Source organism: Labeo rohita, chromosome 5, assembly GCF_022985175.1.
Source record: "Labeo rohita strain BAU-BD-2019 chromosome 5, IGBB_LRoh.1.0, whole genome shotgun sequence".
NCBI lineage: Eukaryota > Metazoa > Chordata > Actinopteri > Cypriniformes > Cyprinidae > Labeo > Labeo rohita.
In genome coordinates, this window is record NC_066873.1 from 23,047,567 (window position 1) to 23,065,424 (window position 17,858).

The 17,858-nt window shown below is 36.5% G+C and overlaps 2 protein-coding genes across 3 annotated transcripts; one reads left to right on the top strand and one right to left on the bottom strand.

Annotated features, from left to right (window-relative positions):
* The first annotated feature begins 677 nt into the window (after positions 1 to 677).
* scn4bb (sodium channel, voltage-gated, type IV, beta b) lies at positions 678 to 11,664 on the top strand. The gene is made up of 7 exons (XM_051110598.1): positions 678 to 844; positions 982 to 1,009; positions 1,562 to 1,979; positions 4,523 to 4,686; positions 7,145 to 7,367; positions 7,514 to 7,643; positions 7,845 to 11,664. The coding sequence occupies exons 3-7, from the start codon at positions 1,886 to 1,888 to the stop codon at positions 7,927 to 7,929; spliced, it is 696 nt and encodes a 231-aa protein (XP_050966555.1). The 5' UTR covers positions 678 to 844; positions 982 to 1,009; positions 1,562 to 1,885; the 3' UTR covers positions 7,930 to 11,664.
* Positions 11,665 to 11,702: 38 nt separating this feature from the next.
* tmprss4b (transmembrane serine protease 4b) lies at positions 11,703 to 17,108 on the bottom strand. 2 transcript variants are annotated; one of them, XM_051110596.1, is made up of 12 exons: positions 17,052 to 17,108; positions 16,720 to 16,878; positions 16,418 to 16,570; positions 15,956 to 16,082; positions 15,624 to 15,740; positions 15,482 to 15,525; positions 14,830 to 14,992; positions 13,742 to 13,908; positions 12,626 to 12,715; positions 12,316 to 12,458; positions 12,058 to 12,207; positions 11,703 to 11,989 (listed from the first exon to the last, which is right to left on the bottom strand). In XM_051110596.1, the coding sequence occupies exons 2-12, from the start codon at positions 16,856 to 16,858 to the stop codon at positions 11,978 to 11,980; spliced, it is 1,305 nt and encodes a 434-aa protein (XP_050966553.1). In that variant the 5' UTR covers positions 16,859 to 16,878; positions 17,052 to 17,108; the 3' UTR covers positions 11,703 to 11,977. The 2 variants fall into 2 exon arrangements, with proteins under 2 accessions (XP_050966553.1, XP_050966552.1); XM_051110595.1 differs by having other exon boundaries at positions 16,720 to 17,091.
* Between the last annotated feature and the right edge of the window lie 750 nt (positions 17,109 to 17,858).

Sequence of the window (17,858 nt, forward strand, 5' to 3'; positions counted from 1 at the left end):
TTGTATCATGGTTTCTTGTTTCAGTGATTCACCAGCAAATACAAATACAGCTCTTCACACCAATTCATAGTACATCCTAGTTTACATATAGATTACTAGGAGTCACACAAATTCCCAAGTACAGAAAGTCTCTGGGTCTCAGATGACAATTGCCCTGATCCAGGAAAACCTGACACTGCTGGTGCAGCCTATTATCAATAGGAGGGGGTGGGGTTGAGAAATGCAGAGTCATAGGAAACTCAATTCTGCCAATCTATCATGGATGTGGGAGAGCGGGACACAGACACATATTCAAAGTCACATTCACTTTGCAGACGAATGTACACATGTGCAGTCTGCTCATATTCGTTCATGTGCCTTCCACAATGTGGGACAGTGACACATGTCACTCTTGTTGATAGGGGTCAAACGAACTCTCGTCACCCTGTCTTTGTTAATCGGTGTGTATCCCAGCAGTTGTGGTGCTGGCGGACCCCTCATATTTCTATCTGGAGCTGTCCTTCTTGTTGCCTCTCTAAAAACTGCAATGCAGAAGAGACTCCGGACCCCAAATAATACCGCCTAACAACCTGAACCCACATTTACAGCTCAGAGAGAGAGAGGAGGAGGGAGGAAAGGAGCAGAGATAGCAGGGGCGAGAGGAAGAAAGGGAGGGACAGGCAGTCAGCCAAGGAGGGGAAAAGTTGAGTGTGAGCCAGATTTTAGCCGATTTTTCAGAGAGAGAGAGAGAGAGAGAAGGGGGGGCTGCTGTTGAACAGACTAGCTGCAGTTGTCCCCAGACCTCCAGTGCTTCAATGCTCTTCAGTTCTGTTTTACCGGCTGGATCACGCGTGTCCCTCAAAAGGTGCGTCGGTGAGAGTGTGTGTATGTGTGTGTGTCATAGGGTGTTTGTGTGCGTGTCTGAGCAGTATTGGGACCAAAGCACTGCGGATTTGTGTGCAGCATATTCTGTGGACTGATGCCCTCTGCTTCTCCAAACAGGACACACAGATTTACCTGCTCAACAGAGGTACGGCACAGAAACGCACACACGCTGACTCAACCAGACACTAAAACACGCAGCTCTAGAGTCATTTGCAAACATTTTGGCTGCTTTTTCATAGTCAGAAATGTGAATATATATTATAATGCTGAATAATGAACTTAATGCACAAATACAAAAGTTTACAGTAACTGCATTCAGAACCAATATATGTTGAGATCCTTTGTGCTTCTTTGTACTTGTAATACGTATGTGTGTGTGTGTATATATATGTATTTTATCAATATAATATGTCAGTTAGATAAAACTGGACCAAATAAATAAATATACATAAATAAATGTACTAAAATAATAATACAAGAAAAAGTATTAATAAATTATATATATATATATATATATATATACACTTTTATTCAAACCAGCTTACAGTAAATTGCCTCAAAACTTGCTGACGTTAGTTGATTCTGTCAGTTGATCTCCCTTCTTGAGGTTATAACAAATATAGTTATAGCTATAGATGATCACTTTTTAATAACTACTTCTTTGTATGTACTTAAGTCTTGCTGCCCTTTTTCACAGGTCAGAGGGCAATCGAACAACCAAAAAAACGAAGTTAGATGGAGTTCTAGAAACTTCATCTTCCCAGCTGGGCAGATCCTTGTGCTTCCAGATCTCTTGAGACCCAGACAGGCCTTTGACAGGAGGAGTCTTATGTTTGATGTTAGGAACTGCAAGTGCAGATTGATCTAGTGCACAACTGCTGAGAAGTGTACAGGAGTCTTTGCCACACAGGCAGCATCTTAAGGAACAAAGACTTCTGGGAAACTGACGAAACTGAACGTGAACTGCTGAGGAAGGCAGGTGCACGTGACAAAGAGAAAGGAGAAGAAAGTGAAGTGCAGGATGGAGACACAGAGCAGAGGTCATCTGAGAGAAGGAGGCGGCGGCGTGACCTCGGAAAGAACTGTGTCTTGTCTTCTTCTTACACTTGTCATTGGTAAGATTCTCTTCTATCTTCTTCTGCTGAAAACATGCTGTTGTCATGTAGAATTAATATAAATAAATAAATAAATAAAACTTTACAAACTTTGAAATTACAACAGACCAGATGAATTTAGATGAAAGTTTACTGCAATTTGTTTACTAAATTTCATACTGAAAATTCATATTGAAAGCAGTGAGCTTGCAAATTCTATGCACTTCTGTGATGTCCTAGACACGTGCACACAGACCCCGCTCCTAATGTTGCATTGCAGAGAAGCTGTAGAATAAAGTGTCAAAGTCAGCATTAGTTAGTGGTTCAAATGTCTGGGACCTAAAAACAGAACTACGCACAGGAAACTGTGGTCAGAAATAAAATTTTCTCACCATATCGTCACTTCAAATCAGACTCAAGATTTTAATTCTGATCATGCTGAAATGTTTTCACTAAATTATTTAATTAAGCAAAATGTTTTAACATTTAAATTTGGCCTTGCATATCACAAATCAAGCTGTGTTTGTATTTGTATATGGCATGATATGGCTCTGAGGAATATGTCTTGCTTGTAGTTTGCAAATTTTGTTTGTCAGTTATGATGGCGTATTTTGGTTGTTAATGAGTGACAGAGAATTAGGTGTGTAAGAGCTGTGTACGGGGCGTCCCGTGCTGCTCTAGAGTACGTACTTTGGATCACCGCGGACTTATGCAAGATGAGTACATACAGTAATGTAGTGAATTTTGTTTTAATGGCTGGTAAAGGGGAGTATCACAGATCTTTACTTGTGCTGAGTTAATCACATATTTTTAAGAGAGCTGAGATAAAAAAAAGAGGCTGACGGTTACCATTTAATAGACTCTAGAATCAAGTATGTCCAGAAATCATGACTGTTTGAGGCAAACTTTGCTTTAGAAATATTTTTAATCATACCATTTCAAAATCTGGGGTTTCATACATTCATTTCACACATCAACTGTATTTTATAGTACATCAAAATATTGTAATTTATTCATTTATTTTCTTTCTTTACCTTATCTTCTAAGGTATTTTGGGAGATACATTACTGAGAATCATTAAGTCTCACAAGACTTTTTCCTCATCGATTTCTGTGCAATTAAATGATTCTCTGGGGTAAAGCAGCAGACTACGTTTGTGTAACGGAAGCACAATGTCTCTTAGAGAACATGATGACAAGCATGTTGATTAAATCAACACTGAGTACACAGTGTTTCCATGATCACTTGTTTCCTGGTTTAAAATATCTCATGAAAGGATACAGTTGACTGGTAGGACCTTTTCAGTGCTCATGTAACGTCTCCTGACAAGTTACACAGCTGTGTAAACTCGGCACTCTCACGCCGGCACGTGTTCATTCTGTCACATTGCGTGCCAAGCAAACTTCTAGAGCCCAGGTGTGTATGTAAGGTCACCACAGCCTGCTTATTTTTCATCTGCAACAGTCTAGTATGTAAAATGTGCACAATATATACATTTATGGTTACAGTTATAGATGTTATATATTCTATATATGTTATGTATATGAACTTTCAATATCCAGACATGCAGTTTCATTGTCAGCTTGCAAATTGCATTCATGTATCATGAGTATCAACAAATTCATAGTCACAGTGAAATGAGAAAAGATGTATATAATTATATCACTCATTAAATTATGCCTCTTATGCGTTTCACAGTAATAGAAGACCATAAAATTAATAGTAAACACCAAGAACAGAGAAAGTTAAAAATAGATGACTAAAAAATGCTATGCACATGAAACAGTATCTCTGTAGAACCACATCTGAAATGTGAAAGCTGTTATATGAACCTTGAACTATATGCTGACATATTCAAACTCTATAATCAGCTGTTTTCTGCACGGTAGAAAACACCACAGAGAACCATCCATAAACTGTGTTTGTATATTATTTATTTATTTATTTAACAAAGTGAATTTATGATTATGTATTCATTTAGTTTTATTTTCCTATTATCATTGTTATTATTTTACTAAAATTATTTTGTTGAATATATTTCATTGTGTTAATGCATTTAGTAGACACTTTCTAAACCACGACTGAAAATGAAGTTATTTGGGGATTGCTTTGTGAGGTTTTGTACTTTACTAATTATATTTATTGACACTACAAAGTCTTAGGACATTTTAAGCATGATTTATTTATTTTACCATGTCTGAGTGCTGAAATTAACCACTAAAAGACATGTTCTCCAAAGGCTGGCAGTACCCCACACAGTATACAGCAGGTAAAATAATGCAGTGTGGCACAGTAGATTACAACTCTGGACTAGTAACTAGAAGGCTGTGGGACTAAGCCCCCTACGATTCATGAAAGTACGGCAACATAATCTTTATGTGAGAAAGCATGAGAGAATGAATGGAAACGTGTGCAATGTATATGTGTGTTTATGCATGCGTCAGTTTGTCATTAATAGATCTTGACCTTTGATAGATTTTCTTCTCTCTCTTCAGGTTGACTCAAGTGACTACGTTTGATTTCATGTTTACCGTCTTCATCTGCTTTCTCTTTTGCTGTTTCAGGCGTGTGTTGCGTTCATGCTCTAGAGATGTCTACTGGTAAGATTCCATTTCTGGAAGCAGTAAACGGCAGCACAGTCCTTCTGCCCTGCACCTATGCCAGCTGTATTGGGATCACTAACCTCTACTTCAAATGGGAGTTCAATGATAACGGCACCATGCAGAAGGTAACAGATATTCAGTTTAATAATCATGGGATACTCAAATACTTTACTTCACTAATAAGGAGAATATGCATATATAATGGTACAACTGCAAGTCATTTGCATAGAATAGAATAGAATACTATAAACACAACCAAAATATTTCCTATCAGGCTTACTAACAACAGCAACAAACAGTATTGAGGAATCAAAAGTGACCACATTGAAACTTTGCGATTTAAAATCTCATTTAAACTTAGAAATAAAGCTCGTGTATTTCTTTGCACAGACGGTCGTATGTTCGCGCCATCCAGCGGTCAGACATGAAGCTCGCTGTTATACAAACGCAACTGGCGCCATCTTGTGTCTCAGTTGTAGATTGTAGTGATGATGATAAGTTCAGAGGACTTCAGTATATCTACCGTTAGCATTGTTGCAGTGTTCGCCTTGTCACTACCGATTGTTTTATATGTTGTAGTAGACTTTCAGTATTTCATGTCAACATATTTATTTGGTAAGCAGCTGTGTAATAAGCTGGATAATATAAAACAAACCTTTCAGGCGTCCGAGTCACGTCCTCGACGTGTATTTTAGTGATAATTAACTACTCTATGTGGATTATCCTTTACATATCTAACGTGCTCAGTTATACACAGTGTTTGGGCAGTAACTAGTTACATGTAACGGAATTACGTAATTTAATTACAAAATAAATGTAATTGTAATTAGTTACAGTTACTGAGAAAAAAATGTGTAATTAAATTACAGTTACTTTTGAAAAATGCCAGTGATTACAAAGGGGATTACATCTGAATTTTTTCTCACACCCACCCCCACCTGAACTGTGTCCAAGTTTAGGACACAGAATAGGACACGTGCTTATTTGATAACTGTTTTATTTCCTATTTGGGTTTACGCACAAACTTTATTTTTTAAGATTTTTTCCAAGGCATTGTTAGATGCTAGTGTTTTCTGTCATAAGTATGCAAACATTTGATTTCAAACCCAGTTTCATATCTATTAAACTATTTTATGATTTCACATCTGTATTTAACCTTGCAATGATCTCAAAGTAAATAAGAGCTGTTGAGTGATTTGGGGCATTGGCGCCAATAGCCTCGTGGTTACATATAGCTCAACTGCGCTCACGATGGCCTGAGTTCGATTCCCGTCTTGAGGCCATTTGCTAATCCCGCTCAGCTTTCTCCTACCAGCTCTTTCCTGTCATCTCTCTACTGTCCTATCACAATAAAAGGCATAAAAAGCCCCCCAAAAAAAGTAAAAAAAAAAAAAAAAAAAAAAAAAAAAAGTCTGCATTTGTGGTGGCTGTGCTTTGAAATAAATTATTACATGGCTCTGTGGAATGCTTGACTCTGATTGGTCAGTCATGACATTCCAAGGTATGTTATTCCCTGATAACAACTGGTAAAAGCTAATAACTCAGACTCATTCGGGGCAACTTAAGTCAGTGCTATATGCTTGATAGTTTTACTTGGCGGAAGCTTTGCGTTTGGTTAGCTAATAAAATATTAAAGCTCAATTCAATATTATGTAGACAATTTCTTAATTCTGTCATCCTGGCATCGTGGACTCGCTCTATTGTTTCATACAAACGCAGCTGCAGCCATTTTTTTTTCTTTTTTTTTTTTTTTTGTACACTGTAATGGATTGTAAGATAACTAACAAACTAGTACTACTACTTAATTATTTATGTGGTGAAATGTTGTGTAAGAAAAGTGGTATGACTGCACTGTATCCCTAAAATGTCTAGTTTGAACTTGCCGTTTGCTAGCAACTTTGCTCAGCAAGTGATGAAGGATTTTGAAAGTCTGACAGTAATCAGTGTTGAGTGCTACAGTAAGGTTAACTCTGCCTGGTTTAAATGTTTCAAACTGATTAACAGTTGAAAATACAAGAAAATTAGAAAAGTGATCAAAAAGTAATTAAAAGTAATAAGTTACATTACTTTAATAAAGTAATTGAAAAGTTACACTACTTATTACATTTTAAACCAAATAACTTGTAATCTGTACCCTATTACATTTCCAAAGTAACCTTCCCAACACTGATCAGGATGTAGCAGGACACTTTTATTTACTTAAGACAACATCCAAAACATTTTAAAATGAGTTACTGTTGCTAATATTGATTGGGCGGAAGTATAAATAGAAACACATACTTTATCTTCAGCTGGGTTTGTATGCCTTCAAGGGCACTTGAAGTGAAAGGGGAGCAGTTTTTACAAATCATTCCATTGACTTGGTATTATTTCTCAGTGTCATATTCTGTGCAGCACATTGCAAGTGTCCTTTCAAGTATCAAACATGTAACAAAGATATAATAAGATATAATATTTAAGATATAAATTTGCACTGCAGTAATTAGTCTGAATGACAAAAAAACGTATCTTGAGTCAGTGTTAGTTGAAATTCACATATGCCCAGTTGAACATTAATAACTGACAGTTCTGTTTCCCAATCAGGTGGCTGATTCTGTGATTCCAACGGATCATGTGGAGCCAAATAAAGTGAACGTTTACCGTGAGAGGGTGGAGTACGTTGGCTCCAGTAAAGAAAATAACATCTCCATCCTGCTTTGGAATGTAACATTTGAGGATGCCGGTGTCTACACCTGCTTTGGCAAAAACCCCAAAGAGAAGGGCAAGAATCACAGCGCCTTTTTCACTCTATATGTAGTAGAGGAACGTAAGTGTTGCAGGGTGGTAGGAGAGGAAGTTACAGAGAGAGAATAATACCTGAACGTCACATTTCAAGGTCATTATTAAAATAACTTTGCCTTTTTTCTTCTCTCTCATTTCCTTTTTTGTATTCTCTGCCTGCCCCGTTCTCAGTAAGGGAGGTTGATAACACACTCACCATCATCATTGCCTCCTGTGTTGGCGGATTCATCGCTTTGTTAATGGCCTTCATGCTGCTAAAGAACTTCACTCTGTTCGTACTTGCAAAGATTGAGGAAAAAAAGTGAGTTCATGGCAATCTTTAGGATGTACACATAAGCAAACAGACTAGAAAGATTTCTAGAAAATAAATTATAAAATAATTGATATAAAATAAATATGTTGTTATTAGTTTTAGTAGTATTTAGTAACATATATATGGTGTATATGATCTCCCTCTCATTGTACCCATTTCTTCCTGTTTTCTTTTGTTTTTGTTTTTCAGTAAGGAGTGCCTTGTTACCTCCTCAGGGATTGATAACACAGAGAACGGTCTGTCGGGCTCCAAATCTACACCAAAGAAAGCATGACATCGTGCAGCCAAACACAGTCACACATGCACGTGAAAACACAGATCAGCCATCATGCTGTGCCCTCTCTGTTCATTTACATCCGTGTTTACAAATGCTATACTTCTTTTTTTATGACAGAGCAATGATAGTAAAAAAAAATTCTTAAGATTTTCATTCATAACCTTACCATGGATGATATTCACATGACTTATTTTAAACATATAGTTGATGCATAAACACGGATATGAATAAAAAAGAGGGGCATAATGTATTTCTGCATATATTTCAATTTATATATGCATTTAAATATGCACCACACATGCAGCCTCACGCACTTTAGTTTCTTGGCCCACACCGAATCTGTGGGCTATATTTATTCTTATGATAGAAAAATGAAATATTTTCTTCAACAATGCTTGAGACAGGGATAAATGTAGCTATGCTATTCATTTAGTTCATTGAACTGGACTGTAAAACTGTGAAGGGCCCATGGCCTGACATGTACTGTAGGTGCCTGACTAAAATAGTTGTGAAAGGATTTGGTTTCTTGTGTTTAAAAAAAAAAAGAAAAGAAATTGCAGTCCTGTTTGTTAAACGGCCATCGAAAGATTAGTTATGCAACAGGGAAATGTGTTTAGAGGGACACTAGTGATATGCATCGTTTCACTGACAGAGACAGACTCTCATAGCTGGTTAATGCAACTGCATGTTTTAATGCAGTACCTCTGAATAGAGCAAAAAAAAAATATATATATATATATATAAAATAAAAAACCAGCAGCACTCTGATTGTAATAAGCATGAAGGGAGAATTAGGCCTTATTTGAACAGTCTTGAGTCCAGTTCAAAATAAACCTCATTACCGTTTTTGCTTGAAAATGAAACACAGGTGCCTGTTAATGCTTCTGTCGCCACCTTTTGGCGAGGATGACTGAATCAATGCAGAACATTACAATGCAAAAAAAAGAAAATAAATAAATAAATAAATAAAAACAATACGCTGCAAAATAGCAAAAGCCACCAAACAGTTAGTCAATACAAGCTAATGAATGATACTTGACAATCTGTAGAAATCAGTATCCTCTTAGAGAAAACCCTGAATGAAACACTGAAAATGCTGCTTCAAATAATTTCCAATGCATTATAGCATGTGTTAAATGGCCAGAAGTTTTAGGAGTACATGGCTGACTATAACAGTAGAAACATAATATGTAATGCTTTTTTACTGAAATATTGAAACAAAATTGTCACATACTGAACATAATTATCATCAGCTTTGAAACTAAAAATAGCTTGGTGAATTTACGTGCTGAAGAAAATATGAATACCAAAAATGGAAAAAAAATAATATAACCTTTCAATGCAAACAGACATACTGTGATCTGAAACCATGCAACTCACCTTATGACATCATAATGAAAATGCAATATTTAAAGGCAATAAGCTCATCATCATGCAGTCATGCAAAACAACTAACTAAATGAAACCGTATATATCATGTAAATACAGATTTAATAATTGAGACATGACTGGATATAGGTTTTCAGAAGTTAGCTAATAAGCATTTCAAACTTTCACTTGAAGGATTCAGGGAATTCAGTGGAGACAAGAGAAGGGACTGACGTCAAGCAAGTCTAGAGAGGTCTGTTCATTTAATTAGAAATGAAATGATTAATAAATAGATAAAACGTCCCAATAATCTGTTATTAAAAGTACAGAGGTGCTGTACAAAACACTGAATGACTGATAAAAGATTATCCAGTCACATTAAAAAATATATTTTACCTCTTTTAGTTATAAATTATTTAGAGATGTAATATTTAAGTCAAGTTATCAAAATAATATTGCAACAAATCTATTGATTTGCTTTAGAGGGCTCACCTATTGTTACTGAATGCCTGAAAGAATTTTACAGGCCGTTGGATTTTGCAATTATTAGTGAATTTTACTGTGAATCATGGGTGAAGTTGGTCACAAAACTCTCAAAAGTCTTCCTTGAAAAAGCAGCTTGTTTTCAGTGCCAAAAGGAGTTTACTCCAGAACAGTCTAGACAGATGTTGTGAAAGTTTATTAATTGCTTGTAGATTTGTAAACCTTTATTGTGGATTTGTTCATTATAACTAGAGAGCACAAAACCTGTCTTGGGGAAATCTAATAAATTTATACTGTATTTGGACCTGATAAATCTATAAGCAATGTGTACTGTATATCTAGTAACTCTCCTCTCATACCCCTATGTAACATTCTATAGTGTCTATTGAAACAGTATATACATTGTTTTTTTGTTTTTTTTTAATTATTTCATTTGTTAACAGTACCTGAAATGATTGTAATTCTGTTTGTTAAAGGGTCACTTTAACAAACAGTTGTGATAATGTCACTGATTCTCTTTTTTTCAGTTGTGATAATCTTGTAATGGCACACAGGTCATTTAAGCAATATACATTCAGAGGGCATTTAGCTTCTTTTAATAGGAGTAATATTGGAAAGGTACATTAATACATTTTCAAAGCACTTGTACTACCTCTTATTCAGACATGTTTGTCATATCATTGCTAAACTTGCCTTTAATATTTCTGCATTAATGTTTTTAAGATTTTGGAACAGTCGAGGTTTTCTCAGGTCGTTCAGTGAGAGAGTTTGATATTCTGCTTGATATTGGGCTTAGGGCTTTTAATTAATGTTATCCTTCTTACAGTCTTCCCTTTATTAATGCACTATTTAATTAACACCATATCAATTTCGGTTGCATTAGTTATTATTTGTCATATTTGGCCTAATTGTGGTAATCACACATTTTTCAACCAAATCACAGACTAGAGTTGCCATTAGGAGGGAATGCAAAAGGGAGGTTTCCACAGATATTTAAGGTGAATGTTTTCCTAAAAAGTTGCATTTCTCTTTTAATGTTTTATTATTGGAATTTGAAGCAAATTTCTAAGACCTCACAAACACCTATTTCTTGTAGCCAAATACACTGATATTGCGCATATCTGTACACACAACCTGTGATTCTAAAAACGCATGTGAAGCTTTCTGCAGTGCTGAGGGCAGCTCACCTGTGGAAAACCCAATAATAGAGGCAAAGCAATAATAGAGGAGGTGGGAGAAACTGATTAAAAGGTAAATTTCTGGTTTGATTTTCTTCGGTTGCTTTCGGTTTATCTTTGAAATCATTTGGATGGGGAAAATGTCTTAAATTGATAAACCCAAGCTAGTTGCTTTTGAATGAAATTCAATTGTAAAAATCATACATGCACAACTCATGTCAATTGTTTTCACAGTAATTTCCCTGCAAACTGTACAGTGTTGATAAAGCATCAGAGGGATTGTTTTTTTCCTGAATTAGATGCATTCAGATGCTTTATGAATGCTGAGCTACACCAGACTGTTAAGACAAAAATGTAAGACCAAGGGGAATAGAGGCCTCAAGGACTCACAAGTCCACAGAGTCAGAAGGAACACTGCCTTGGAGGAGTAGTTTAGAAAATAACTTGGAATTTACACCAAACCTAATAGACAGTCTCAGCTCAACACAGACAGTAGACATTGTTTGAAATCAGTCCCTGTAAAACTGAATGTAAAACACTGTATCATAGATGCTCCACTCAGCCCACAGTCTAGAATTCTTGATTCCATCGTTTCCTTAAATCAGAGTGCAGGCCTGTTATTCCCCATTGGACTGCACAGTCATACATACTTATATTTCTTTATTATAAGAAGCAACTAAAATAAAATGTTTTGGATAAAATAAAGGTTGTGACGTGTGCTGGATTAGTAAATGCATTAAGTAAGAGCTTTATTATTTTATTTATTTTTTGCTTTCTAAATGCATTTGGTAAGAAAAAAATAATAATTAAAATAGCTTGACAATGAACATACAATAGACTAACTGGAAAACTGTGACAATGCGACTAGTGAGACTATAAAAGCATGTTTTGACATAAAATGTCAAATTATCTAGATTCTAGATTTGAGAACACTGATTTCTGAACTAACACACTGAGGTGATTTGTTTACTTTCCTCCTGCGTCACAAAAACGTGATCCGTCCATGGTTCACCGTCTCATGGATGCATCTGAAACATGACATTCAATCTCAATATTTTCTCTTATATATGAATGTGCACAACCATGTGAATCATACCTCCATTACAGTGTAGATCCAGTTGAGAAGCTGACTAACGTCAGTGTAAACTCCAGGTTTTCCCTCTCGTGCACAGCCCACTCCCCAACTCACTACACCCAACAACTGCCAACGAGATGAAAGGTAAACTAGTGGACCACCACTGTCCCCCTGAAAAAGCACAATGGTTTTTTTTTTTTTTTTTTTTGGATGCAGAGGCAATGATGTATATCTCTTCTGAAGGGAACCTGTATTTGATTTTTCATTTTTTGTTGTTACCTGACACGCATCTATGTTTCCTTCGAGGAATCCAGCACAAAGCATTCTGGGAGTTATGGCGGAACCATAAACAGAGGGCTTGGAACACTCTGACCTGTCAATCAGTGGCACTGAAGCTTTCTGCAGCACAGAGGGCAGCTCACCTGTGTAAAATAAGAATGTGGAAAAGCCAGAGACAAAACAATATAAAGAATGTGGGAGAAACTAAACTGTAAGCAGATTGCTGATTTAAATAGGTAGAAGTTGTTCACAGTTCTGCCTTATTTGAGTTACCACTTATCCATGAAGCGACAAAGCCACTTTCTCTTACCCTTCTCCTTTAGCATTCCCCATCCAGTCACCACAAGCATCTCCTTCACAGACAGCTGGTGTGGGGGTAAACAAACTGGCAAGATCGATTCTAAGGATAGAATGAAAATGAGACCTATAGCTAATGACATTTATTTGGGCCTTTTGTTCGATGATAAACATTATGACCTAACTAACTACTGATACTACTGCTTTAGAATGCGAAACACATTAAGGCTTCTGAAAAGAATTAAAGGGATAGTTCACCCAAAAATGAAAATTCTGTCATTAGTTACTCACCCTATGAGTAATGAGAATACTTTTTGTGTGCAAAGAAAACAAAAAACAATGACTTTATTAAAAATATTCATTCCTTTGACACACGTTTACAAGAGTACGATGACGCATGTATATGCATTCCTCTGCTTGCAAACAAGGCGCAGCACATCCGGATTCTAGTTTGTGGTACTCTTGTAAATTCACGTCGACTGACACGGAAGAGACAAAATTGTTGAATGAAGTCATGATTTTTGTTTTCTTTGCACACAAAAAGTAATCTTGTATCATCATAATATTACGGCTGAACCACTAATGTCACATGGAATATTTTAACAATGTCCTTACTACCTTTCTAGGCTTTGAACATGCCAGTTGTGTTGCGGTCTATGCAAGGTCAGAAAGCTCTCGGATTTCAGCAAAAATATCTTAATATGGGTGAACTATCCTTTTAATTTAAAAATAAGCAAAGCATACTGTAAGTGATCCTTGTTTTATGTTTTACAATGCATCATATTGTATGGACCGCCTTTTTATTTTTTCATCTTTTTGGAGCCATCTATGAACCGGAACTATGAACCACCTTTAACTGAACAGAGATCCACATGAGGGTGTAATCCATATACAACAGGCGGGTGAGCAAAAAGTTGTATTTTTTCCTCTAATGGGAGATCTCTTGCTTGGGGGTTTCATACAGCATCTTAAATGTCAAACTAGCAGCAAAGGAGGGAAATTATGAGGGAAAAAACCGTTACAGATGAAGTGGGACTCGAGAAACGTCACTCTTATATAATCATCGAGACTCATTTGAAATCTGATCTAAGAAATCAGCTAATCAGAATGGATAAATGAAGTACCGTACCTCCAACAGTGACAGGCCAGGCGAGTTTTAGCATGGCGATGTCAAAGTCATTACTCAAGCGACTGTAGTCCTTGTGAACCACAATCATCTCTACGCTGACACCCCTGGATGCCACCACTTCGGTCTGACCCAACACCACAGTCCATCGACTCAACTCTTGTGTCCGGCTGAGAGTTCATGTAGTGAAAGAGAGACGCAGCAAGTCACAAAACAACATTCAAGTGGATCAACTGACTCAGTTGTAAAGTAAAGTAAAAAAAAAGTATTCAAAAGCAATTGGATTTGGTTTACCCATTTAAAGGGGTCATCGGATGCCCATTTTCCATATGTTGATATGATTCTTTATGGTCTTAATGAAAAGTTTATAATATACTTTGGTTAAAAATTCTCAATGGTAGTGTTAAAAAAAAAAAAAAAAAAAAAAAAAAAACACACACACACCCCCCACCCTTTTTACCCTGTCAAAATCAGTTCTGAAGAAATCAACCCATTCTGTTGCATGTTCCTTTAAATACAAATGAGCTCTGCTCACCCCGCCCCTCTCTTCTGTGGAGTGACTAGCCGTGCTCGGTTTACTGTAGCCGCATTTAGCTGCTTTTAGCAGCTACACTTGCTAACTAGCATGTTATTAGGAAAGGCGATTGCATTTATTCATTAAAATAAACCCTTATACTCACTTCTGCTGTAGGTGAAGCTGGATCACAAATGATATGCACAAACATAGACGGATGTGTAGATCGGGAGGTGCATTCCCTTCACAAACAAATGTAATCCACTGCATCTTCAGCGGCTCAGATGTCAGGACTAAATGTTCATTATTACATCCAACAACAGAACACCTCAATCGCTTAGGAGCCATTCTTGTCTATGTCCCTATGTGAATTTTTGTCATTATAGGGTAGATGTGTACATACACTGCCAACACACATTTATGTTAAAACAACATGTAAAAGTTAACTTTGCATCCGATGACCCCTTTAAGACATTTCATTAGTCAACAGAGTTATGTAGGGGGAAACTGAATAAAATCAAAATGCTTTTGACTAAAATTCAGTTTTAGGACACGCATGCATTTGTGAATGACTTACCCTGTGAAACAGTGAGCAGCTGATATGATCCAGCGTGTGGACAGTAATGCTCCTCCACAAACGTGCTGGTGGTTCCACTGAAGACTAACCTGCCATGGCCAGTGTTCGACTGCAGTATCCACCCCACCAACAATACGGTCCTCTCCCACCACCTCTCCACAGTCTGTATAAACCAAGTGGAGACATTTAGAATAATCAGACACATGAACAAACAAGATATTAATATACTTTATAATTCTTGAATTTGAATTGAAAAACAGCAAACTGGAACTAAAATTTGAATAATGAATAATGAGTAATGAAAATAATTAAAACTGGGAAAAAAAAAAAAAAAGAACAAAGGAAAGTTTGAAAGTTGGATGTCTTGCGTCAATGTTATTAAATAAATAAATAAATAAATAAATAAATAAATAAATAAATAAAAATAGAAAAGCTCATTTATTTTCTAAACTTTATATACAAATAGATGTATGGACCGTGTTGGCACATGCAGAATATTTAATGTCTTTCAACTCAATTCCAATTCCTGTCATTCCTGTTCAACTTTGTGGGTGCTGGGGCCAATTAAATTCCAATTCCAGCTTATGAATTGAACGAAGCTAAATTCTAGTACGCACACACACCTGATCCACACACACCTCAACAGTCTTACCTGAGCAGGACACAGACACCACTGAACCGGAGACACATTTGTCACTGTGAGAGAGCACATCATTATTTCTTTATATAAATGACAATGTGATCATTTTATGTGCAGAATATCACAAAATCACCTCATAGCAAGTGTATCTCACCTGACTGAGAGGAAACTCTGGATGTCAGAGTGTGTGGAGTCATTGCTGACTATAGCAAATGCATTTTGAGGGTTGAAGAGCAGACTCCTCACCGGGACTCGCGTACTTCGTGGACTCCTGTAGTGGAATATTTCCAGAATAAACACTGTATTACAAAAGCACTGCTTTATACTGCAATCAATGGGAAGGTGATCAGATTTCTTCGTTACATAAATTGAAATATGACTGCACTCATATGTGGTTTTACAGCTTATTTGCTAATGGTAATTGATTAAAAAAAACAAACAAAAAAAAAAAAAAAACACATTGTGCCATGTGAGTGCTCTGCTTACGCTGTATAGCCCAGTTGTTGACAGGTTAACCGCGTGTGCTTTGTCCTCCAGTTATCAGCACACACTGTTCTCCAGCCACCCTCATTAATGAACACCTGCACGACCAGTCTGTCTCCCATCAACCTCACTACATATAGGTAAATATAGATGAAACACACGCTCACCTACAAATTCATTGCAAGTGGTGTAAAAATAAAGGTTCTTTATTGGCATCTCTGGTTCCATGAATGACCCTCAACATCACCTTTCCATTTCACTAAAGGTTCTTTACAGTCAAAAAGGTTAAACAAACACATTCTTACAGAAACATGTTTATCACATAAGAAATTGATATAAAAAATAAAAATGACTAAGAATTATTGACTAAAAGGTACTTTAGGGAACCCAAAATGTTGTTCTGTGGCATTGCAATGAAAACAACACACTGGAACATGTTTTAAGAGTACAAGAGTGCATAATCACCTGGATACGTGTCATTGGTCCGCAGTTTGGATACACATGTGATTTCGTCCTCACCATCTGCACAGTCAGCCTTTCCATCACATGCCTTTTCTATTGAAATAAACCTTAGCGAGCCAGAGCAGAAGAAAAACTTGGTATTCACCATCTTAATGGCTGGAAGGTAAGCCAATAAACAAACAAACAGAGAGAATGCTTTATATTAAGCAACCAAAGTGATAAAACAGTTGTCATATGTTAGTGAAAAGCATTACAACGAAGAAAAGATGGCAGAGAAAGTATATGTCATGGCGATAAATTCTTACTAAAGTACAACCCCACTATCAAGGTTGCTAGTATGACTAGCACACAGCACACGGTGATAACCATCAATCTCCAGCGTGCTCTACTCTCCTCAGTCCTCAGTGTGCTCAATTCTCGCCTTCGTTTCAGCCTCAGGGCCATGAGAAACTAGAGGAGAAAGACTGGTAGAAAGAAATCTAGCCAAATCAGTGGATTTTACTGGTCCGGTAATTTAACATGGACACCCTGTCCTTTCTTTAGCTGTGTGAGACTTCACTAACACTAACAATTTCTTATGGCTAAATAAATTATGAATAGGTTTCTATGTTCATTTAGACTGGTATTAGTATTTTACCGTTCTATGTAGCGAAACTCACAAGGGTTTCTATCATGAATGACTAGCAGTGTTTAGGCTAGTTATTACCTTCACTCAGCTGATCTGCATTAACTAATCAGTTGGAGGCAGGTTTTGACATTGGATGAATTCAGAAGAGCTTATTAGTTCACAAAACAGCATACTAGTTCTGCTACATACACAAGTAGTATGCTAATGATGTTCTGAATTCAACCTTAAATGCAACCTAATTCTAAAACTCATTCTAACATCATTTTCCTAAATAGTTCAGATAGCATACTTAACATTTGTCAGCATGATTTATATACTTTAAATATGTAGCAGTAGAAAAGTTTTTTTTTTCTTTAATGACAGATGCTGGCTTGTATTGCTCACTTGTATTCTGAAAGACACACCTTGCTGAATACAAGTAATGACGTACAAAATACCTAAGTTTATAAGCATGTCAGACATACGCCTATAATTGTTGCACATTTGCTAGTTTTGTATTAGAAATTGACTCAACACTATTTATAAACTTGATTGTGTGTGTGTGTGTGTGTGTGTGCAGCAAGTGTGTCCGTTATTCTTTTCTTTCAATTGATCTTTTCTTTTCAATTAATTAATGTGATTTTTGATTTTTGTGCTTTCAGTCTCATATTAACCACTCAGAGTATCTTGCCTTTTTTCTCCTAAATTGTGTGATTTATAGGGGAAAATGTGTTCTATGTGTAAACATACTTGTGTGATGAAGAATTAACAGTTGGATGGCATCAATTAAACACCAAGTTTCTCAATTTCCATTTATGATGAAAGCAGCTAGTGGAA